At 42.9% G+C, this 24,936-nt stretch overlaps 1 protein-coding gene across 1 annotated transcript in view; it reads right to left on the bottom strand.

Moving 5' to 3' along the window:
• The window catches only part of CAMK4 (calcium/calmodulin dependent protein kinase IV), an 892,231-nt gene that overhangs the window by 114,864 nt on the left and 752,431 nt on the right, over positions 1-24,936 (bottom strand). The window contains exon 8 of the mRNA XM_069226461.1: positions 4,549-4,624. Coding sequence (XP_069082562.1) covers positions 4,549-4,624 — 76 coding nt within the window. The remainder of the gene's footprint in view (positions 1-4,548; positions 4,625-24,936) is intronic.

The following is a 24,936-nucleotide window of genomic DNA, read 5'->3' as shown; positions in this document are numbered from 1 at the left end:
CATCGGAGGGTGCAGGGGCTGAGCAGGAGCCTCCCAGAATCACCACCACAGTGCAGCCGTCACTGCCGGCGGACGCCATGTAGTCCAGCCTCCAGGGCTGCTGTGCGGCCTGCCCCCACCAGAACCAGTGGGCAAGACACCCACTTGAGAGACTGTGGCCTTGCACTCCCCAGGACAAAGCACAGGGCATGTTGCCCCCTCCAGAACCAGTGGGGAAGCCACTCATTTGAGAGTCTGTGGCCTTGCACTCCCCAGGACAAAGAGCAACGGGCATGTTGCACCCTCCAGAACCAGTGGGCAAGACACCCTCTTGAGAGACTGTGGCCTTGCACTCCCCAGGACAAAGAGCAATGGGCATGTTGAATGGGCATGTTGCCCCCTCTAGAACCAGTGGGCAAGACACCAACTTGGGAGACTGTGGCCTTGCACTCCCCAGGACAAGGAGTAATGGGCATGTTGCCCCCTCCAGGACCAGTGGGAAAGACACCCACTTCAGATACTGTGGCCTTGCACTCCCCAGGACAAACAGCGATGGGCATGTTGCCCCCTCCAGAGCCAGTGGCCTTGTTCTGTTCCCGCATCTGGCTGAGGTGCCCCCTCGAGGTGCCTGCTTATTTGACAACTGATGCCCCTCCATTGTTCCCTCGGGATTGATGCAGGATTTGAGTGGGGCCTTGGACTGCGCCCGTGGCCATATGGGCTTGTGACCTATGAACTGGGCAGTGTCCCTTTGTTATACACATGTACAGATCTGTTTCATGGCCAAATCAGATTTTTCATTTTATTGTTGGACTGATTACAATCATTTCTGTAAATTCTTGTTGCCTTTGCATTATTCTGCAGATTTTCGTGGTCAAATTGTTTTAGTAATGCATATGGTTGTGTGTAAGGCGTCTGTATGTCGGGTGTGTGTGGTGCATGTGTGTATCACTCTTGTTTTCCTCCCTGCCTTGTGTGCTAGGCGTCTGTACTCACCGTCGTTGTCTTCGCCGATGTTGGTGTTCCAGGTGGAGCATAACGTAGATCATCGGAAAGACTTGCAGTTCTGGTTCCAAGGCGGCGTGGTTCTTCCCTGTGTCTCCAAAGGTGAGTCCTTTCTCTTCTGTGATGTGTTTCCGCCAGGCTTTTGATGCCGTTGGTACCGCCCCGGAAAAAGTGGCGGAATCGTGTGTCAAAATATGGTGGGCGGTACTTTGTCTTCAATCTGGCTTTAGGCGGCTACCGTCATGGTGACTGTTGTTTCCGCCCTGGCGGTCAGTGTGGTACATTAACTGTCTATGGGAGATATCACCACCATGGTCATAATTTGGTAGCAATTACTGCCAGTCTGTTGGCGGTATTACCGTTAATTTATCACCGACCGCCAGGGTCGTAATGAGGGCCTATATGTGATTAGATGTGTCTAATTTCAAACGTAGATGTTACTTACTCATTAAATTCCAGGAGTGACAAATGCTTGCTCACTGAAAAAATGCTTTGTGAATTGGACCCATCAGTAAGCATGTCTTAATCCTTCAAAATAACCGTAAGACCAGAGTAAGACCCAACTACTCATAGAAAACGTTTTGGTGAACAGGGTGCTATGTGTTTGAAACTTTCTTTGAAATCACTATGACATCTAGGGATGGACATGTAGGCATGTAGGCGGCATGGGCACTGCATGAAGTCTATGCTATGAAAACCATGTACAACCTAAATTTCATCATGGCAAAAACTATTGTCACAATTCTGTCGATTTTGTCATGTGATACTAAAGGCGGGAGACGAACAATAACACAAAATTACACAGACTATGATAGAGCAGAAGTAGAATCCCTTCCGATACGGTTCAGCAAATAAAAGGTAAACCTGCACAGAACTAGAACATTTTTCTCCCCTTGCTATTTAGAAAGAGACAATTAAATGTTTCCATCTGAGTAAGAGTGGCACAAACTCATCACAACACGCGGCCTACAATGAAAAAAGAAACACCAAAAAGGCATGATTAATAAAAGGCAACCTAGCTAGGCAATGTGACCATGAACAAGGAATCAATCAATCAATCAGCATTTATAAAGCGTGACTTATTGCATGGAGGGTCTGAATGCGCTATTTGGGGGGTGTGGGTCAGTCACAGAGCTAGGTCTTGAAGTCCTTCCTGAACTGAGCCAGCAAGGAGAACTGCCTGAGGTGGAGCTGCATTGTGTTCCAGGTCTGTGCGGCGGGGTAGGGGAAGGATCTTCCTCCAGACATGTTCTTCTGAATCCTGGGGATAGTAGCGAGGGCCAGTTGAGCAGAGTGGAGTTGCCAGGAGGGTGTGTAGAAGGAGAGGCAGTGGTTGAGGTTGGCAGGTCCGATGTTGTGTAGGGCCTTGTACGTGTGCGTCAGGAGCTTGAAAGTGATGCGTTTGTTGACGGGGAGCCAGAGTAGGTCTCTCAGGTGGGCGGAGATGTGGCTGTGGTGGGGGATGTCCGGAATCAGGAAGACCTGATAAATCTTTCTTATCTCATGAGTAGGATAGATCCAAAAGAATATAGCAATCGAAGGAAAACCACAAAGAAGGTACAGATGTGTACCAAACTGCGCTGCGAAAAATTCCTGCATAGGAACAGCAACTCAGCCAGAATAATGCCTCACATCAGGCATATATAAACAAAGACCAACACTTATTAAAGCCAAGGTTAGTGTATACAAACCGAAGACTGAAACAAGTCAATACAAACAGACGCTCAGAGTGAAATGAGAACTTGAAAATGTGAGATATTTCTCTTGCATTGTTGATAATACATAACTGCCATGCTTTGTGGCATGCATCTGTGGGAACACTGTAATAAATGGTTATATCAATAAAGTGAATTTGTGTTTCAAATTTGCAGGATGTAGAAGAAGAGAGAGAAACAATACACTCACCATTGCAGCTCTGTTTCACCAATGTAGTGCCAGGGGCTGGTGAGAGTTTTCATCATAACAAATTGCTCAAACATACATAAGCATACCACAAACATTGGCAGTGTTTTTCACAGCTGGTGCCTGCGAATTGATCAATTGCACTGTACTTTTGGTGCCCAATTCACAAAGATTTTTCTGTGAGTTGTGGTGTTGTACTCGTGTTGTGATTGTGAATTACTCCTGAATTTCTAGGCCTCATTCAGAAAGCAGTTTATATGAGTAGATGTGTCTTAATTCAGACTAAGATGTGACTTACTGACAAACATCCAGGAATGTGACATGTTTAATCTTAAAAACGTTTTTGTGAATTTGAACTGCAAGAAAGCATCTCAAACTTGTGGAAATTCACAACCACGTCACACCTAAGTCAGCAGTGAGATGCAATTAATCACTGAAAATGCCCTGTGAGCCAGTTCGTTGTTAGGTAGCTAATGAAGTGAAATCTTAAAAAGCCCGGGTCATCCTACCTCCATGTTTTGAATCAGTAGTGGACTCATCAGGTATAGAGGTAACCTTATGTACAGTATATTCCCAAGATGAACATAATGGATATATTCTTTCGTATCATCATGAACATATACTCCACAGGAACAAGAGGAATAATGTTTCATAAGGTGTATGGAAAGGTAGATGTTACCCATTAGACCTGGAGGACAAAGGATAGTCCACTGTTCATTGAGAAACCCAAATTCCTAACCTAGTCCACAGGTATGTAGAAATTTCTCTAAGAAACTGGGCATCAGATTTGAGTCCTGATGGTTTTCCTTTCATTAAGTTTCAGCAAGGTTTCACGCATAAATTCAAGGTTTCGAACATAAATTCAACAACAGCTGTCAACCAGTTGTGAAAGAGTGCTTTGGCCTCCCATTTCGTAATTTCCATAAGCACAAGTATTTCAGCTTTATCACAAAAAAGTAGATATTTTAGCCCAAGAAAAGTATTAGATGTACAAATAGGATAATATACAGTTTGAAAAGTGTGGGGCTATTTGCAGAACCACGAGGGACTCAATATATGAGAGAGGGGCGGCTCCTCCACAATGGCGAAGGAGCTTCACCCCACTGGTTATGAGTGCACTAAGTGCGCATGTCAGTTTGGCCATCTGTCTTAGGCCGGCCAAACTGACATGCACGCTTAGGTTTCTCCAACCCAGCTGTGTTGCACAGCCAGGTTAGAGAAACAGCACAGACTCCAGTGCACTGTCTGAGTGGCAGACCAAGCCACTCTGATCAATCCTGGTGCTGCTCTCATGCTACTTGTAGCATGAGAGCAGCACCAGGATTGCAAGGGGAGCCTGTGTTGGTGTCCCAGGGACTGCTGGGACACCAGCACCATTGGGAGGAAAAAGGAGCAAGGCGGTAATGGACAGGTACGTTTAAAAAATATATATAAATATATATATATATATATTGTTTCACCTCCTTTCCCATCCCCTCCACTACCCCGCCCCACCCTTGAGATTTGAGAATGTAAGACTGTGTAAGGGGGCAAGGTGAGAAATATGTATTCCATATCACTTCATGACAAGTTTGAATATAATAATGATGCCAGCATCAACTGTGCTAATATATAATTAGGAACAAAAAAACATAATTAACACAGAATTGTCTTGAAACTTACAAAATGTAGGTGATTATCCCCACAGACCACATGTCCACTTCAGGCCCATAAGCACATCCCCGCAAGATTTCAGGTGCTGCAGAGGTTTGAAAAACAAATGTCAAGGGATAAAATGACAGATTTATAAAAGATTAGCATGACATTCATATTCTTTTTAAAAGTATATCAATATTATAACAAAAATATATAGAGAAAATAAAGAGAAAAAATAGGGCCACTTTTTGTAAGGTAAATAACAAATAATTCCCACCTAACCCTTCACAACAGTTCCCTACTACGGTACTCATTATGAGTTCTCATGAGTGTTGTTAGAGTTTTTGTGCATATATATTTGTACGCATTGTTGACAATGTGCAGAATGTAGATTTATTCTTGAATATACATGTACACACTGATATAGTGATAGTACATCTAGAACACAATTTCCATACCTTGTAGAAGTGTCTTTTCTTAACTTTTGTTAACTAGGTGTTAATTTAGACCCGAATGCCACTTTTTACTAAATGGATATCTTTCCCTTGCACATTTCACTGTTCATTATTTCTGCAGCACTCGGACACGCAGTCATGTTTGTTTATTTCTGTGGACTTGTTCTTGTTGTTCTCGATGAAAATCTTCCAGGTTTTCTCACAATAATGTAACGTTTCCAAGGACCACCCACTCGCTCACTGTGCTCTATATTTCATTATAATTTGCTGTTGTTCGTGTAGCTAGTTTGTCCTGCCATCTCTGCATGACATTATCATAGAGTGCACAGAATTCATATTCATCTAGTGGGATAGCGCTTAATTGCTAAGGCAATAGGATGTTTAATAAAATTGTGCTCTGATTTCATGAGAATGTAGCACTTTTGATCATACCAAGCTGATTTTGCAGTTTTTAGTGATTTAATATGCAAAAATAGAGTATATAAACCCTTGATTTTGGGGGTGGGTCAACACTTCCCTGAGAACCTTCCTATGCTGCTAGGGTACTGTCAATTTCTCTATTGATGTTGGCTTAAAATATTTCTAATTTTGCAACTTCTCTGTAATGCTCTATTTGCTAAGAGCCTTCATGACTTAATCCTGACTCTGTACCACATCTTTTGAATTTTTGTAATAAACCTTTACATTTATTCCGCTGATCTAGAACTCAATTATTGAGTGGGCCTTTATTCAATTAATTTTATTAATAATATGCTGAGAGGTGCCTTACCTCGGGGACACATTGCCTCATGAAATTGAGGTTTAACACCATACCTATTCATTTACCCTTGGGCTTTCCTTTAAGGTAAAGTTTTGGGGTGCACATTTTTCACGGCCTCCGCTCCCACAGTGGTATCTCCCAGAGTGGATATATAGTGTTAGGGGCTGTAGGCATAGGCAGTACCCTCTCACCCCCACAGGGAGAGCAGATAATACTTCTCCCATCAAGTTCATAGTCTCTTCTAGACTCCCACCCCGTCCTTGCCCCACACAGGTTGTACACATGAGTGAAATAGTAATTGGGGAAAACATGCAGCTATTCAGCCAGTGTTTCTGATCCTGCATGGTTGTTTCCCATTCTAGAGACTAAAATGTATAATGGCTGGACTTAAATTCAAGGACACTGGTCTGCATCCTAGTTTTAGGGATTAATTTTTCCCCAAACTTAGATGAGGCTAACTCGTAATGAAGGCCTCAGAATTTTCACTGCTGAAACCACATATAAGCATATTGCAACTTACAAGGTCTTCTTGTACTTGGATTGTTGGATGACTACCAATTTATGGAAGCGTTTAGGAATATAGACGGCTTTAGGGAAATTTTTGTCTCTCCACTTCACTTTTTTGGGGACTGTACAGGAAGATTAAGCGCCAACAGAGCTAAACAGAGTGCTGGTGTGACCAGGATTGAAAGAATTGATTGACATGTCAACTCAACAAAAATTCAGGGCGCTTTGTAAATGCTTATTTACATGACCACATTTTCTGATGGATTATTTTTTTGTGTTCAAATTGTCTTTCTTGGCTATTTGTAACAACAAACATAAAGACAGTGTGGAAACAGCATGATGAGTGGTGTACTCCACCTTAACTGTTTGTTCTGCTAAAATATTTACACAAAGAAGAATGTACTAGCCTTATTATGTTTGCTTATTTATTAATTTATTTATATTTTATTTTATTTTTGGTATTTGACAAGCTTGGACCACGCCTCTAGTGAAGGTGTACATTGTATGGAACATTTTCCTGTGGAATATTACACAGAATACATTGAAATGTATTGCATGAGAAATACAATGCACACAAACACATAAAGCAGATGATGATTTTGACAAGCATGTAGTGGTAGGAACGTAGGTGAGTTTCTTTGTCATGTAATTTAGAAGTGAGAACATTTTTAAACAGATTGGAACAGAAGAGCTATAATTCTTTCCAGAAGGGCATCGGACTGGGAACAAGAGGAAGAGGTGAGCAAACAGTAGAGAAAGGAGGGAGCAAGAGAGAGTAGGGGTAATTACATAGAAAACTAGTATGTGAGTATTTTCTTCCTGGATTTTGGTTTGTTCAGTTAGGTGGCATTTGTCTTTGCATCTTATGGCTCCCTTCGGTTGGTGAGTTTTCACTGGTTAGCGACATTCTTGCTTCAGGTTGAACTGAAGGCACTGTGAGCTGGAAAATGAGGCAGCAAGCATTCCCTTTTATGGCCATGCAGATTCATGGGGCCTGGCAGACTATGTCGAACAGTGACGAGATGTTTAAATGGCAAGTGGCATTTCTCTCCATTTTCCAAGGATGAGAGTGCATTACTGACCACTTGAAAAGTGAAATTTGTTTCTGTGTCTGGATATCATGCCTGAATTATATGCTTCGTGGATGTTATTTTGGTCAAAGCACACACGTATTCACTAGTTACAACTTTCATAATACTTCACTCAGAAATGAGAGGTGGGTGATGAATATATATGCTTAGTTTCATGAGATCTAGTTTAGTTGTTTGATGGGGAAACCTTTGACCCGTTTTGAATTTAGAGTGAAACATGAAACATTTATGGGCAATATCTATCACAGCGTGATATAAGAACTGCTGGGATAGGGACTTGGAAATGGTACAGGGAGGATGTCACCCTTATACATGGTGGCTTGTAGGTAGGTGGTAATGACAGCGGGGTTATCCGGAGTGAGAGGCAGAAGTAAGTTTCATAGTTTGCTGGTTGGAGCGAAATGTCTAATTAATTAATTGATATAGTTATTTATTTATTCACATATGGTGCACTTAACCCTAAGACATGTGCGTACTGTACATGAAACAAGAGAAGGCATGCTTTAACTTTCATTGAACTCGATGAGGAAAAACTATTTAAAAAGTGCAAACAAAACTAGTAAAGTTCAGTTAGGCTGGTTCCTGAATTGACTATGAAGTGGCAAGGATCTGAGAGATGGGAAGATCGGTGGATAGGAGGAGAGGAAGTGAGGGATAATCACTCTATATATAATAAATAAGAAGGGGCAGGACGGTTTGAGGAGGACAAGACACAGTGTGCAACATATGTATAAAAGTGGACGATTCATTGTTCCTGGAGATGAAATAATAATGGAAAGAGAGGGAGTGTGGAGGTGACTCAAAGGGAAAAAAACAGAGGATATTCTGTCCTGTTTCAGCTAGTAAGGATAATTGGCTTAGGTGGCTTTTGTTGTAGTCAACATGTTAGTGCTGTACCTCGTGTCACAGAAGTCATCCATATGCGACAGTCTAATCATTATGTTAACCAAAGTTCTAATGGTTTGATTGTAGAACGGTGTACTGAGAAGTCATTTAAAATGTGCATCTGTTTGGACTAATGTTAGAAACCCTGGTGGTATTGAGTTCAAACTGAATGTTTGAAAGATTTAATTGATATTATGTTATAATTTAGACTCTAGACCATGGGTACTCACAAACATTTACCCAGGGGCCTCAAAGTTTGGTTAGTGATGTGGCAGAGGGCTGCATTGATGCCAGCAGGGTTGCAGTCAGGGTTGGGGGAGGGGGGTAAGATGGGTATAGGGGAAGGATAGTATATACACCTAGTGTCTGAATTGCACAATGTAAAACCGAAAACATGGGATTAATCCCAGCTTCTCCACTTAACTGAATTGTGTGATCTTAAGCAATTGTTTCATTTCACTTTCCCTCCTTTGTTTATTATTACATACAAGGATTTCAAAATACATGACTTAATGGTATGTGCTGTATCATACCTTCTCCTGTTTGATTTAATAAACCATAATGTTATGCAGGTATAATATAAACCCAGCCTACCCAATAGTGCACATAACAACTGACTTGCCTCTTACAGACCTTTTCATGTTTTTACTCTTTTGCTGCAAGATGTCTAAAATAATAAAAATATTTGTAAATGCTAGATGATTCTTTAACTTAAATTAATCTTTGAATAAATGTTTGCTCTGTTTAACATCTTTAATGTTCCTGCTGAGTTAATCCGGTGCTGCTGTTGCGTAAGGGGCCGCATGTAAAGGTCAGGAGGGCCGCATGCGGCCCCTGGGCCATACTTTGAGTATCACTGCTCTAGACTAACAGTTTGTATTGAAACAATATTGAATTTCTAAAGATTAATGATTTAAATATATCTGCAAAATAGAGAATTGAAGTTCTGCGTTATACAGACTGAAATCTATTAACAGAGTCAATGACCGTAACATGAATATTAATGAAGAATTATTAATGTTGCATTGATAAGTTTGCATATTAAAATGTGTTTATTAGAACATATTAATCAAATGTATTGTTTTAACTCACTTGCGTAAGCCTAAGTGAGGCCTATATTTCATGACTGTGCAGAGAATGCTGATTCATTTTCATAACAAGAACTTTCTTTCAGACTTCGTTCTCATGAGAGGAATAGCTTTTGTAATAAACTTCTATTGTTTTAGACAGAGAGAGAAGTGAAACAGTGTCCTTGAATGTAGAACATGCTATAGAACATTAATATACAATTGTTTCAATCTCATGTGGATCTACAAGGATGGATGATGTTCCCACTATAAACCTGGAAAGATGTACCGATGTTTCATCTTGGAACCATAAGATCGATTGCTATTGGATGATGACCCTTCAACGTAATATGGACTGTCACTCAGAGTGAATCAGATTGTCATATGAACTTTGATATGTCAATGACCAGTTGGACTTTGGTGAAACCTTCAGATGCCCATTCTGAGTCCAGACAGATGCCTTGCTGATGAAGAACACCGAGCCCCTCAGAGGGGTAACTTCCTCTCTGTTTGCCCCTTTGAAATGCCTTTTTGAGACTTGGAGATTTCTTTGAATGACTCTTCGCAGAAGATTCTTGATCAAGCTTCTGACGCTTTCCCTTTTTAACAATATTTTGGGCACCTCAGTTAGTACCCTGTTCTCTGAGATTACCTTTTTCTAAATTCTTTTATCATTTTTTGTCTTTTTTGCCTTTTGCCCGCATGCCTTCCACCCCACAGAGTATCCCTTAATCTGACCAATCGTAGGGGTTTCCTTGTCCTCAGCTATATTATAACTCTGCTGATTTGAAATTGACTTGATGCTTGTCAAACCTCAGCAATGCTCGATTTCTGTATCTCAGATAATCTTGTTGATGTTTTCCACTCTTCTTGTTGAATGCTTAGTTTTATTGATGTTAGTACACCAACATTTCTTTCGTCGCCTTGGGCAACCCATGGTGATCCTGTAGCTTTATAATATTGTCTCCAGAGATGTTAACATGACTTTGAGTTGGAGTTTGTAATAAATCCCTTAGCTTTATTCCTGACTGGAATTTTCATTGTCTGGCCAAATTGGTAATTCTGTTTATTTTAATTGGTCTGTACTGAAATTGAGTTGTATGGTTCTACCACATCCTGTTGCAGGGTCCAAAGATCCATCCACCTGAAGTTGAGCATTGATTCCTGCGAAGGATGAAAATGCTCCAGCAAATTAGGTAGCAGAGGAATGGTTTGTCCCACAAGGAGGGAGACCCATCCAAGTATAGTGTTAGGAAGATAGAACTGGCCCAGTGTGATTGCCCAGTCCAGATTTTGAACACCCCGAATCCTGTCCCATGACCTATTCTGAAGACTGAAGAGGTGCCAGTGTCGTAACAAGGGACGGATGTGTAAGTATCGATAGGGCTTTGCACTTGCATTGCTTTTGGCATGAGATTGCGGTAAAGTGTGATGTTGTTAAGTGTTTGCCGGAGTCACCTTACTCATTTGATTGAGGTGCTTATTGCTAAAAAAATCCATCTGTTGTTGTTGTTGACGGGTCAGTCATGGCCTAGGATCCCAGGATAAGGCACAAGTGTAGAAGACATTCAGTTAATTTATTGCTCGCAGTGAGGAACTTGTCAAGAAACGTTGACAGTGGCAACAGTTTTCCTGGAATGAGTGTGAGTTTTGGTTGGCATTAAGTAAATCCTGAGTGCCCGTGGAGGTTCTGTATCAACTTGAGTGAGAATTGCTGGTCAAGTCAAGTTTCCCTTGTTGTGTAATTGTGAAAGCTTCTGCCGGGAAGTGTATCTATGTATAGCTTTGAAGTGTTTGAGTTCCTTACCTGTAGTGTGCAGCAGGTTGTTGGTTTTCGCTCGCAATATTTTTCATTATAGGAGAGTGTGAGCGATTGTATGAGAGACAATTGTGAGGCGACTGCAGTTGCTGAAAGAAGTCAGTGTGATGTCATTTTATGCCGCAGTGGTATAGGTCGGTTGGTGTGAAGAAGCAATGGTATTGGTGGAGAGTGCCGTGTTGCTACTGGTTGAGAGCATTGTGAGAAAAGGATTGTGGGATTGAAATTACTTTCTGATTCGATTGAAAGTTATTGTGACTAATTGAATTTGATTAAAAATTATGTTCTTTAAAGTTTTTAAGAGTGTGTTAACCCCTTCTGTGCCGGGGACATAATGGTTACGTCCACCGGCGCAATGCTCCTGTGCCGAGGACGTAACCATCGAGGACGTAACCATTATGTCCTCGGACATGAGCTCGGAGGGAGCTAAACTTCCACCCCCCCAAGGCAGGGATGGAAGGGAAAGCTCTTCTCCTTCTACCCCGCCCCCCCACACCCTCTAATGACGTCAGCGCGCGATCGCCCGCTGACATCATTACAGGGTGCCGGTCATGCTGGAAGACATTTGCTTCAGGTGAGTTTCTCCTCCGGTGGGTGAGGGGTTTAAAAAAAAGTGGCATCAGGGGAAAGGAAAGGGTTTTCCTTTCCCCGGATGTCTCTTTGAGCATTCCTGCTGCCCACTAGACGGCAGGGATTTTCTTTTTTTTGTTTTAGTGTGCTGTTTGTATATCGGGGAGCGACCCCTTGGGCAAGGGTCACTCCCCTTTGGTGGGGGGCATATGTTTAATGGCCACTTCTGCCCCACTTGGGGGCAGATCGGCCTATTATTTTTAGACTGATCTGCCCCCAAGGGGGGCAGAAACCACTGAAAAAGCCCGGGATCTTTTTTATTTGTTTATTTCTCTGGAGGGGGCGCCCCCTTGGGCAAGGGACGCACCCCAATGGGAGCAAAGAACTGTTGGCTATTTCTGCCCCCCATGGAGGCAGATCGGCCTATTTTTTAGCCCCATCTAGGCAGCAGGGATAATGTGTGTGTGTGTGTTGATTGGATGGGGGGGTGGCCCCTTGGACAAGGGTCGCTCTCCTTAGGGGGGATATTATTTATGGCCATTTTGGCCTATTATTTTTAGGCTGATCTGCCACAAAGGGGGGCAGAAACCACTGGAACACCAGGGATGTTTTTTATTTGTTTATTTCTGTGGGGGTCGCCCCTTGGGCAAGAGGTGCCCCCCAAGGCGGCCATAGAACTGTTGGCCATTTCTGCCCCCCTTGTGGGCAGATCGGCCTATTTTTTTTTAGGGCCATCTGCCCCCAAGGGAGGCAGTAGCCACTTAGGCACCAGGGATAATGTGTGTGTGTGTGTTTATTGGATGGGGCGGCGGCCCCTTGGGCAAGAGTCGCTCTCCTTAGGGGGGATATTAGTTATGGCCATTTCTGCCCCTCTTGGGGGCAAAGCGGCCTATTATTTTTAGGCTGATCTCAGAAATCACCGGAACACCAGGGATTGTTTTTATTTGTGTATTTATGTGGGGGGGGTTGCCCCTTTTTTTTTAGGGCCATCTGCCCCCAAGGGAGGCAGTAGCTACTTAGGCACCACGGATAATGTGTGTATGTGTGTTAATTGGATGGGGGGGGTGGCCCCTTGGGCAAGGGCCGCTCCCCTTAGGGGGGATATTACTTATGGCCATTTCTGACCCCCTTGGGGGCAGAGCAGCCTATTATTTTTAAGCTGATCTGCCCCCAAGGGGGGCAAAAACCACTGGAACACCAGGGATTTTTTCAATTTGTGTATTTCTGTGGGGGGCATAGAACTGTTGGACATTTCTGCCCCCCTTGGGGATAGATCGGCTTATTTTTCTTTAGGCCCATTGCCCCAAGGGGGGCAGAAGCCACTTAGGCACCAGGGATAGTGTGTGCGTGTGTGTGTTTTATTTTGTTTGAGGGGTGGTCCCTTGGGCAAGGGTCGCTCCCCATGGGGACACACTACTAAAGGTATTTTCTGACCCCCTTGGGGCAGATAGGCCTATTTTTTAGAAGGCCCATCTGCCCCTATGGGGGGCAGAATCCACTTAAGCACCAATTTCTAAATGTTTGATGGTGGGGTGTTTGTCAACTGGCGAAGTATTTGCATTTGTGATAAAAAAGTCTCCTTTTTTGTTCTAGTTCAAAGCTTTAGCTTTCTTTGCTGTGGCTCCTTGTGGTTTTGGCAGTGGTTGACCTGTAGTTTGCATAGTTGCATGTTTTAGGTAAGTAAAAACAATTTACTCCAAATGAGTATTGTTGCCATGCATGAATTACATGTTTGTAGGTGGTGTTCTAAATGCAGGATTGTGTGTGAAATTGTCTTTCGATTTGTGCACAATGATATTTGTGTTGTCTTATTTCTAATTTGCTTTTCTTTCTTTCTTTTTAGTGGGATATCATTGGTGATTGTTGTGTCTGTGCAGAGTAGTTGCTGGTGAGTCAAGCTTTTTCAGGGGAGTGAGCAGTATAGTTTTTGAGTTTATAACTCTTAGTGATAGAGCTACACTTTGTTTATTACTTATCTTACAAAGTGCTGGTTGTTGGTGGTGAATTTGGCCAGTTACTTTTCGCAGGAAGGATCATGGTTAGCCGCAGGATGACCGCTCAGCAGGTTGTTGGTATGCTTTTTGAGTCATTGTCCGATCATGATTATGAGACTGACTCTGCATCTGAGGCAGAGGAGGAAGTGAGAGATTCTTGCAGTGAAGTTTCTGTCGGAGAGGAATCTTCTGATGAGGAAGCCACTCTCAGTGCAGATGAAGGGCCTGTTTTAGAGGAGGATACTGATGTGCCATTAGTGCAGCGACCTGGGGCTGAAAGGTTTCCTGTTAGAAGACCTGAACTCTGGGTTGCCCCAAACATGGAGCAGCCAGAGTTGCCTACTTTTACTGGTCTCCTGGGGTGTAGAGTCAATACAGAGAACTTTTTGCCTGTCAATTTCTTTGAATTATTTATGGGTGATGTGTTTTTGGGAGAGATTGTTGAGCAGACTAATTTGTATGCGGTGCAGTATTTGAGGGACAAAGCTGCTAGACTTAGGCCACACTCTAGAGCTAACCAGTGGATTCCCTCAAATTTGGAGGAGATGAAAAGGTTTTTGGGTTTGACTTTTTTGATGGGGTTGATAAGGAAGCTATCACTGGCTACTTATTGGTCTACTAGTCCTTTGATGGCAACGGCTATATTTCCTGCAACCATGAGTCGTAATCGGTATTTGCTTCTTCTTATGCTGCATTTTGTTGACAATGCCATGAGATCACCCTGATTCTGACCGTCTTTTTAAGATTAGGTCTGTCCTTGATCATTTTGTAGATTGGTTTTCAGAGGTCTATGTTCCAGGCAAAGAAATAGCTGTGGACAAGTCTTTGGTCCTCTTCAAGGGTCGTTTGGTTTTTAGGAAGTACATTCCTAGCAAGAGGGCACGATATGGAATTAAATTGTATATGCTGTCTTAAAGTAGTACAGGATATGAGTATAGTTTACGGGTCTACACTGGTAGGAATTCCAGTATTGACCCCCCTGGTTGTCCTCCCACTTTTGGAGTTACTGAGAAAATTGTGTGGGAATATGGTAGACGACTGTTCAACAAAGGTCACCATTTGTATGTAGATAACTTCTACACTGGAGTGCAGTTGTTCAAGGAATTGTTAAGAGTGGACACTGTTGCTTGTGGCACAATTCATTGTAACTGGAGAGGCTATCCAAGGGAGCTTGTCTGTAAAACACTTGAGAGGGGACAGTGCAGTGCCTTGCGGAATGATGAGCTGCTAGCTTTGAAATTTTCAGACAGGAGGGATGTCGACATGCTAAGTACCATCCATGATGAGAGTACTTCCCCCGTGACTGTTTGGGGCCAGGTTGCTGAAGTGCGCAAACCTGTGTGCATTTTAGATTATAATAAGCACAAGTGAGGTGTAGATAGAGTTGATCAGAGGTTGGAACTTTATACTGCTATTCGTAAGTCTTACGTTTGGTATAAGAAGTTAGCAATTCACCTCTTCCACTTGGCAACTTTTAATGCTTTTATTGTGTTCAAGGATAGGTCTCCAGAGTCAAAGATGACATTTGTGAAATTTCAGGAGTCAGTGACAGAGAGCCTTATTGTGGTGGAACAGGCAAGAGTTCCTAGAGAAGCAGTGGTGGAGGATGTGGCTAGATTGAAAGATCACCACTTTGCTGAGCACATTCCTCCCACACCCAAAAAAGACTTTCCAGCTAAGAAATGTAGAGTCTGTGCTTGAAGAGGTAACCGGAGGGAGACTCGAATGTACTGCCCAGATTGTCCTTCAAAGCCTAGGCTGTGTGTGGGTGGTTGTTTTAGGAATTACCACACCCAGAAGAATTAGAGGGAACTACCATGAGTGTAAACTGCCTGTTTTATATTTTCATGTGTTCAGTTTCATGGTTGGCATTTCTGTCATGTACTTAGAGCTTTTGTGTTTGTAGTTTTGTAATTATTTCTAATTAGTTAGTGGTTTCTTTGTTTTTAAAACAAAAAAAACAAAAAAGTGATGCCATTGTGTGTGGAGTGGCGCTTGGCTGGCGGTGTAAGTGACTTGTTGTTGGCTACTGCAACACACTGCCAGCCAAACGCCAGTCCACACCCTCCCATCAGCTGGTGTGATTGCTGTATCAGGCATGTGGGCATATGTAAGTGACGGGCCCTTGAGTGGCGCTGTCTGCTGATGCGAGTGTTGTGGGCCCGTAGCTGGCGGCGTGAATGGTCTTGTGCATGTCATGTATGAAAGGTGTATGGACTGTAAAGCGGTTGGAGCCTTGTCATGGCTTTACAGCTCACAAGCTGTGAGTCATTGGTTCCATTTTTTGGCCTTTCAGTTATTAATGGTGCATTTCATTTTTTGTGAAATCTCTTGTTAATAAAATTTGATCCACTGAACCATCACTCACCCTCGTGCCACATCCAACCAGTATGTTTGGTAAAAATTACAAAACCTGCTCCGCTATAATCAGGCGTCGCAGCACACCTGTGACACTCTAGGTGTCTCGGGTGGGACCCCGATGATGAAGCATGCCACCAACTTGGTTGGTGGGTGAGGGGTCTTTTTAACATAACCTAAGTGTGTTTCTTTTCACAATTTTAGTGTTTGGAACATCACATAAGTACGTGGACACATCAAAATGATCTATTGCAAAACTACCTGTGTTTGGGGAGGCGGGGCACCTATGTTTTTGGTCCCGGTGCGGCCTTCATCTAGGGAAACCTACCAAACCCAGACATGTTATAAAAATAGACACCCCAAGGAGTCCAAGGAGGTGTGGCTTGCCTGGATCCCCCAACATTTTCTTACCCAGACTCCTCTGCAAACCTAAAAGATGTATAAAAGAAAAATATGTGCTTATCAAGTCGCTGTGCTATCACAGGTTTTTGGCATTTTTCTGTTGCAGGCACCTGGGCCACCCACACAAGTATCATTTTTATCGGGAGACTTGGGGAAACGCTGGGTGGAAGGAAATTTGTGGCTCCTCTCAGATTCCAGAACTTTCTGTCACTGAAATGAGAGGAAAAAGTGTTTTTTTGGCCACATTTTGAGGTTTGCAAAGGATTCTGGGTAACAGAACCTGGTCAGAGCCCCACAAGTGACCCCATCTTGGATTCCCCTAGGTGTCTAGTTTTCAAAAATGCGCAGGTTTGCTAGGTTTCCCTAGGTAGAGGCCAAAATCCACAACTAGGCACTTTGCAAATAACAGTTCTGTTTTCTTTGGGAAAATGTGATGTGTCCATGTTGTGTTTTGGAGCATTTCCTGTCGCGGGCGCTAGGCCTACCCACACAAGTGAGGTACCATTTTTATCGGGAGACTTGGGGAAATGCTGGGTGGAAGGAAATTAGTGGCTCCTCGCAGATTCCAGAACTTTCTGTCACCGAAATGAGAGGATAAAGTGTTTTTTTGGCCACATTTTGAGGTTTGCAAAGGATTCTGGGTAACAGAACCTGGTCAGAGCCCCACAAGTGACCCCATCTTGGATTCCCCTAGGTGTCTAGTTTTAAAAAATGCGCAGGTTTGCTAGGTTTCCCTAGGTGGCGGAGGAGCTAGAGGCCAAAATCCACAGCCAGGCACTTGGTAAAAAAACAGCTCTGTTTTCTTTGTGAAAATTTGATGTGTCTACGTTGTGTTTTGGGGCATTTCCTTTTGCGGGCACTAGGCCTAGCCACACAAGTGAGGTACCATTTTTATCAGGAGACTTGGGGGAACGCTGGGTGGGAGGGAATTTGTGGCTCCTCTCAGATTCCAGAACTTTCTGTCACCGAAATGAGAGGAAAAAGTGTTTTTTGGCCCAATTTTGAGGTTTGCAAATGATTCTGGGTAACAGAACCTGGTCAGAGCCCCACAAGTCACCCCATCCTGGATTCCCCTAGGTGTCTAGTTTTAAAAAATTCGCAGGTTTGCTAGATTTCCCTATGTGCCGGCTGAGCTAGAGACCAAAATCCCCAGCTAGGCACTTTGCAAAGAACATGTCAGATTTCAATGTAAAAATGTGATGTTTCCATTTTGTGTTTCCTGTCGTGAGCAGTAGGCCTACCCACGCAAGTGAGGTACCATTTTTATCGGGAGACTTGGGGGAACACAGAATAGCAAAACAAGTGTTATTGCCCCTTGTCTTTTTCTACATTTTTTCCTGCCAAATGTAAAACAGTGTGTAAAAAAGACATCTATTTGAGAAATGCTCTGTAATTCACATGCTAGTATGGGCACCCCGGAATTCAGAGATGTGCAAATAACCACTGCTTCTGAACACCTTATATTGTGCCCATTTTGTACCAATTTTTTACTTTTTATATTTCAGCAAATCTATTGCTGTATACCCGGTATAGAATGAAAACCCGTTGCAAGGTGCAGCTCATTTATTGGCTCTGGGTACCTAGTGTTCTTGATGAACCTACAAGCCCTATACATCCCCGCAACCAGAGGAGTCCAGCAGACGTAACGGTATATTGCTTTAAAAAATCTGACATTGCAGGAAAAAGTTAAAGAGTAAAACGTGGAGAAAAATTGCTGTTTTTTTTCACCTCAATTTCGATATTCTTTTATTTCAGCTGTTATTTTCTGTAGGAAACACTTGTAGGATCTACACATATGACCCCTTGCTGAATTCAGAATATTGTCTACTTGTCAGAAATGTTTCGCTTCCTGGGATCCAGCATTGGTTTCTCATCTATTTCTGTCACTAACTGGAAGGAGGCAGAAAGCACAAACAATAGTAAAAATGGGGTATGTCCCAGTAAAATGTCAAAATTGTGTTGGAAAATTGGGTTTTCTAATTCAAGTCTGCCTGTTCCTGAAAGCTGGGAAGATGGTGATTTTACCACCACAAACCCTTTGTTGATGCAATTTTCAGGGAAAAAACCACAAGCCTTCTTCTGCAGCCCTTTTTTCCCATTGTTTTGAGAAAAACTACATTTTTGCTGTATTTTTGCTCATTTCTTGGTCTCCTTCACGGAAACCCACAAAGTCTGGGTACCTCTAGAATCCCTAGGATATTGAAAAAAAAGGACGCAAATTTGGCATGGGTAGCTTATGTGGAGAAAAAGGTATGAGGGCTTAAGCGCCAACTGCCACAAATAGCCAAAAAAAGGCTCGGCACAGGAGGGGAAAAGGACTGGCAGCGAAGTGGTTAAGAGAAGATGTGTTTATTCCACTTAGAGAGGGCATAGAAGCCTCACCCGAAGGAACGCCAGGTCATTATGTGTCATCTGTTAAAGGATTTCATGCATGTTTATGGCTTGAACAGTGGAGCACAATTACTGAAAAAGAAGGTGCTTTAGCATTATCCTGTTACTGAACCTTTAATCTGAGACATTGAGACAATTTGAGGCAAATATTGTATGAGATGAAAGCGCCTCCAGTATCCTTAGTATTTGGGAAATCATAGCACTAGAGAAAATGGCAACTAAATACGAGAACAGAATGCAGAAAGCAATTAAGACACTTGCAGAGGCTAGATGGGATACAGAGCAGAAAATGTGAAGGGCAAATGTGATTGAAGGTGTTAGAATGTATCTGCTATTTCAAATGAAGATGGCGAAAGGACTAAACCTAAGACTAGGAAAAAGACAGGAAAGGCAGAACAAACAACTGAAGCTGAGGATAAAAAGACAGTGACTTATGAGAGTGATTCAGATGATGAGTTTATAGATCAGATTTTGATGAATCGTCCACCTCCAGCTGAGGTGGGAGCAAGAAGTGAATCACCACAAAATGTAACCCTGAATGTGCCTACTGCTCCAGTTGCAGAGACCACGAATCAGATGGCATCAAGCAGGCTGCAAATTCAGTGACAAATACCTGATGCGAATCAACCATTTCAGCGTGCTAAAACAGTTCAGTCCGGTTGTGAACCAGGTTGTGCCAAATTCTTATGGGAACCAGATGGTGCAGTCACCCTATGTGAATCTGTCTGTACAAAAGTGTATTCCGAATCAACGTGTCAATGTTTAGTCCAGTTCAGTCTTTGCCAAATGTTACTTCAGGTCAAGCAAGACAAAGTGTCAGTACTGATCTAAGGACAGAGTGTAGGAATGACAATTCCTCAGAATAAGACAAATCACATGGGTCCAGATGCATTAACAGTTCTGTGACTATAGGTCCCGTTGTTCCAATGTAGGCTTCAGGTACGTCAGGAAGCAATGCCCACTCAATAAATGTTCTGACAGTTTAAGAGACACCAGTTACTTCAGCTGGGATATCACCAATTGGTATGCAGAGACTGGTATGATCTAACAATTCAGAGATGGAGAGGTCAGCTTCTCCTGATAGACCATTACCCCTAATTGCAGATCCAAACCCAGTTACAAGCCAGACAGGATTTACACCTGATGTGAGGTTTCCTCAGGGAACCCCACCCTATTTTGTGCCCAGACCTGGCCAGATTCTGAATGTATCTTGCAGCACTCCCTTCAACACACCAGAGAACACATCTAACTTTAGTACCCAGAGTCAGCAGAATGGAGTAACATTAAGAGCAGAAGTACCACAGAATACTAACATAGTTTGTGAGGTTTTACTGTACAACAGCTGACAGATTAGTTTCATAACTTGAGCCCTGAAGGTGGGACAGGAGTAACAAATTGTAATGCAAGCACAGAAGAAACACGAAAGAGAGATAGATCAGTGAATGTGTCCCGATTGAAATTGGAGTTGAGTGAAGTAATTTTTGAAGGAATGTTAGACACAGCTAAATTGGAAACTTTACTCAGAAGACACACTGCGGTTTGCGTGCAATCTATCTAATGATTCAACGTTACAGACAGGGTTATGAGAGATTAGCTAAAGAGAAATATGATGCGGATTTGGAGAAATCAAACATCTAAAGAGAAGCTACAGCTACTAAGACTGGAGCTTAGTGTAAACTACATAATTAACATAAGATCTCTTGGAATGTAAATGCACATTAAAGGATTGATTACATACATACAGAAATGGGGAGCTGTAGATAAGTGGGAAGGCAGATGGGCAAAGAAACAAGATCTGAAGAAAGTAAAGCCAAATGTGCCTCCGGCAGGAGCAAGTCAAGCCAAGGACAATGTAAAAATGCTTCCCAGGAGAGAAATACCAGGTGAAGGTTATATTCATGTACCTTAGAGTAAAAGTGATATTTTATCATTCACAAATGATTACCAGAGATTGAGAGAGAAACCTGTGGAGTGGGACAAGCAGGCAGAGAGATTTGTGAAACGTTCAAAATGCCTGTGGGAAGATTAGAACACGTTGTTTCACATTGTGATTCCAACTAATTTGTGGACTGAATGTAAAGTGAATGTTGATTGGCCTGATTGTGAACTTGAAGAGGTCCAGTTATGGGTGCATCATCTGAAGAGGCACTGAAAAAATATTACAAGGTGAATTTCTGAAAAACAAAGGGCCTCATTATGACCCTGGCCGTTACCAGACCACCAGGATCACGGTTGCGGTCGGACCGCCGCCAAAGTGGCAGTCCGACCACGACATTACAACCTTGGCAAAAGCGCCACAGTCGGACCGCTGGCACCGGCAGATTCCCTCCAGTCAACAGCCTAGAGGTCTGGGCGGCTGTAATCCACCAAAGCAGCGCTCCTTGCAGCACTGCCCTGAGGATTACGAGTCCCCTTTCCACTAGCCTTTGCACGGTGGTAGCCCCGCCATGCAAAGGCTGGCAGAAAGCAGGTGCCAGGGGCCCCGTGGGGGCCCCATTGTACTTTCCACTGCCCGAATTACGGGCAGTAGAAAGCGCGACGGGTGCTGCTACACCCGCCGCACCGCCACATTGGCATCGGCTTAATTACGAGCTGGCGTCAATGTTAAGGCCCTGTTCACCGCAGGGGTAGTGGGTGGAAACACTGTTTCCGCCCACCGGCCCTGCGGTGAACTCCTAATAGGGCCGGCAGAGGGGCCCTGATGCTGGTACAAGTTTGGTGGGCAGCCTGTGCCGCCCGCCAAACTCGTAATGAGGGCCCAAGTATCCCCGAAAGGTATTGATTGGCAGAAAATTTACAGGACAGCTCAGGAGTCAAAGGAGTCAATTCATGTTTACTACAAAAGAGTGCTGCAAGCTTTGAAACAGCATGGTGGTACAGAAACCAAAGAAGCTAAAGATATGGGTCATTTTTTGTTCAGGTTTGTGCAAGGATTGAATCCAGACATAAGTGAGATGATTCAGCAGCATCTGATTTGTTGGCAGAATAAAATGATTGATGAGATCCTGCGATATGCCAAGTACTGTAGTGACGAAGTGGAACTGAAGCAGAAAAAGTTAAACGAGAAGGTGATGGTAATGCAATTGAAAGCTGCACAGAAAGACTGTCAGAGCCCACAGAGGATGGTGAACACTGGTGGAGTGGCACAGCAGGTGACAAATGTTGTTCAGTCTAGAGGTAGAGTATGTGGTGTTTATATAGATCAGAGTGGATGTGTGGTTGATGTTAAGGCTTTGAAGAGAACTAGTCCATGTCATGCTTGCGGATGCTTACGGACATTTTGTGAAATTTTTCAAGCAATAGCTCAGATGATGAGAATTGCATGTTAGCTGCATCTTTAGAGGTAGATCAAAGTGGTCCCTATGTAAATGCCAATGTTATTAGTCATAATGTGTTTAAGCTACACATTCCTCAGAAATCCCCAGTTTGCTCCTTTCAGCGAGAGAATTCAGGTTGTAGGAGTCGCAACTAAGCAGCCAACCAACCCTGTAACAGAACATGTCCCTGTAAAAATAGGTTCATTTGAAGATGAGCACCAATTTTTGGTTTGTGATTCAAGTCCTCTAAGTTTACTTGGACGCGACCTACTGTGTAAGCTAAATTGTTCTATTAGCTGCACACCCCAAGGAATTGATATCCAAACGAATGAGGAAGACGAGCCCTGTAAAATTGTGAAGCAGTACCCTAGTGTTACATTGTACCCAATGCTGACATGTAATGCTTTGGCTGAAGACTTAAAAGGCACAGTGACACCTGAGGTTTAGGATTTTTGAGGAAATAAAATAGGACTCATCAATGGAATTGAGTTGTTCAAAATAACAGTAAAGCCAAATGCAGTGTAGCCCAAAACACCCCCACATAACATGACACCGGAGACACTTGCTTGAATTACTCCCTTGATTTATAATTTAATTGAACAAGGAATCTTGAAAGGGATTAAAGGAAGTCCCTGTTATTCTCCCATTCTAGTACTGAGGAAGCCCAATGAAAAGTACTGCATAGTTCAAGATATGAGAACAGTGGACAAAATTGCCGTTCCATGTTGTCTTGTGGTACTGAATCTTGCAGAGATTTTATTTCAAATTCCCTGTGAAGCAGAATTGTTTTCAGTAATTGATTTATATCAGGCATTATTTTTCATACTATTGCATGAGGAAAGTCAATTCCTCTTCTTGTTCAAATTCAGCAGTTGCATTTTGGCATAGTGCAGAACTCCTCAAATCTAAGATATACGGAGTCACCTTCCATTTTCAACTAGATCTTGAAGAAGAATCTGGAGTTCCTTAAGATGCCCTATATCTCAGTCTTAGTGCAGTATATTGATGATCTCCTTTTTGCATCTAAAACGCGAGAAGCATGCAAGAGAGACACAACAGCTCCCTTGGATTATTTCGGAGAAAAAGGACATACGGTTTACCCAGCAGAATTATAGCATTGCAAGAAAGAAGTCCAGCATTTAGGTCACCACATTGAGAAAGCTGTGCGGAAAGTGTCACAAGAAAGAATTTCAGCAATAATGCAGATTTATCCCCCTGTCACACAGAAAGACGTCTGAATGTTTCTGGGAATGGCTGGCGATTGTTGCCAGTTGATTCCAAGTTTTTCCCTTTTGGCCAAGCCTTTACAGAGGCTGACACACAAAGATGTGTCTGAACCAGTACCACTGGATGACAATTGTATCCCTGCCTTCACAGAGCTGAGAGAAATCCTATGCTAAACTTCATCTCTGAGCTCTGAGAATGTCTGATTATAACAAATGATTTCTTTGTTTTGCTGGTAGAGGGATGGATGTGCTCTCTCAGTTATGACACAGTTGCATGAAAATGCGAACAAGCCTGTGGCTTATTTTTCTGCTACTCTTGATCTTGTGGATCCAGCGCTGCCTGGTTGTTTAACCCCTTCGCTGCCAGGCCTTTTCCCCCTCCTGTGCCGAGCCTTTTTTTGGCTATTTGGAGCAGTTCGCGCTTAGGCCCTCATAACTTTTTGTTCACATAAGCTACACACGCCAAATTTGCGTCCTTTTTTTCCAACATCCTAGGGATTCTAGAGGTACCCAGACTTTGTGGGTTCCGCAGAAGGAGGCCAAGAAATTAGCCAAAAAACAGTGAAAATGTCGTTTTTTTTAAAAAAATTGGAAAAATGGGCTGCAGAAGAAGGCTTGTGGTTTTTTCCCTGAAAAGGGCATCAACAAAGGGTTTGCGGTGATAAAATCACCAGCTTCCCAGCTTTCAGGAACAGGCAGACTTGAATCAGAAAACCCCATTTTTCAACACAATTTTGGCATTTGACTGGGACATACCCCATTTTTACGATTTTTTGTGCTTTCAGCCTCCATCCAGTCAGTGACAGAAATGGGCATGAAACCAATGCTGGATCACAGAAACCGCAACATTTCTGAAAAGTAGACAAAATTCTGAATTCAGCAAGGGGTAATTTGTGTAGATCCTACAAGGGTTTCCTACAGAAAATAACAACTGAAAAAGAAAAATATTGAAATTGAGGTGAAAAAAACATCCATTTTTCTCTTAGTTTTACTCTGTAATTTTTTCCTGCAATGTCAGATTTTCGAAAGCAATATACCGTTACGTCTGCTGGACTCTTCTGGTTGCGGGGATATATAGGGCTTGTAGGTTCATCAAGAACTCTAGGTACCCAGAGCCAATAAATGACCTGCACCCTGCAGTGGGTTTTCATTCTATGCCGGGTATACAGCAATTCATTTGCTGAAATATAAAGAGTAAAAAATAGCTATCAAGAAAACCTTTGTATTTCCAAAATGGGCACAAGATAAGGTGTTGAGAAGCAGTGGTTATTTGCACATCTCTGAATTCCAGGGTGCCCATACTAGCATGTGAATTACAGGGCATTTCTCAAATAGATGTCTTTTTTACACACTGTCTTACATTTGGAAGGGAAAAATGTAGAGAAAGACAAGGGGCAATAACACTTGTTTTGCTATTCTATGTTCCCCCAAGTCTCCCGATAAAAATGATACCTCACTTGTGTGGGTAGGCCTAGCGCCCGCGACAGGATACGCCCCAAAACACAACGTGGACACATCACAGAAAACAGACCTGTTTTTAGCAAAGTGCCTACCTGTAGATTTTGGCCTGTAG

The sequence above is a fragment of the Pleurodeles waltl genome, chromosome 1_1, assembly GCF_031143425.1.
Source record: "Pleurodeles waltl isolate 20211129_DDA chromosome 1_1, aPleWal1.hap1.20221129, whole genome shotgun sequence".
NCBI classification, from domain to species: Eukaryota; Metazoa; Chordata; class Amphibia; order Caudata; family Salamandridae; genus Pleurodeles; species Pleurodeles waltl.
This window is presented reverse-complemented; position numbering and strand designations above follow the sequence as displayed.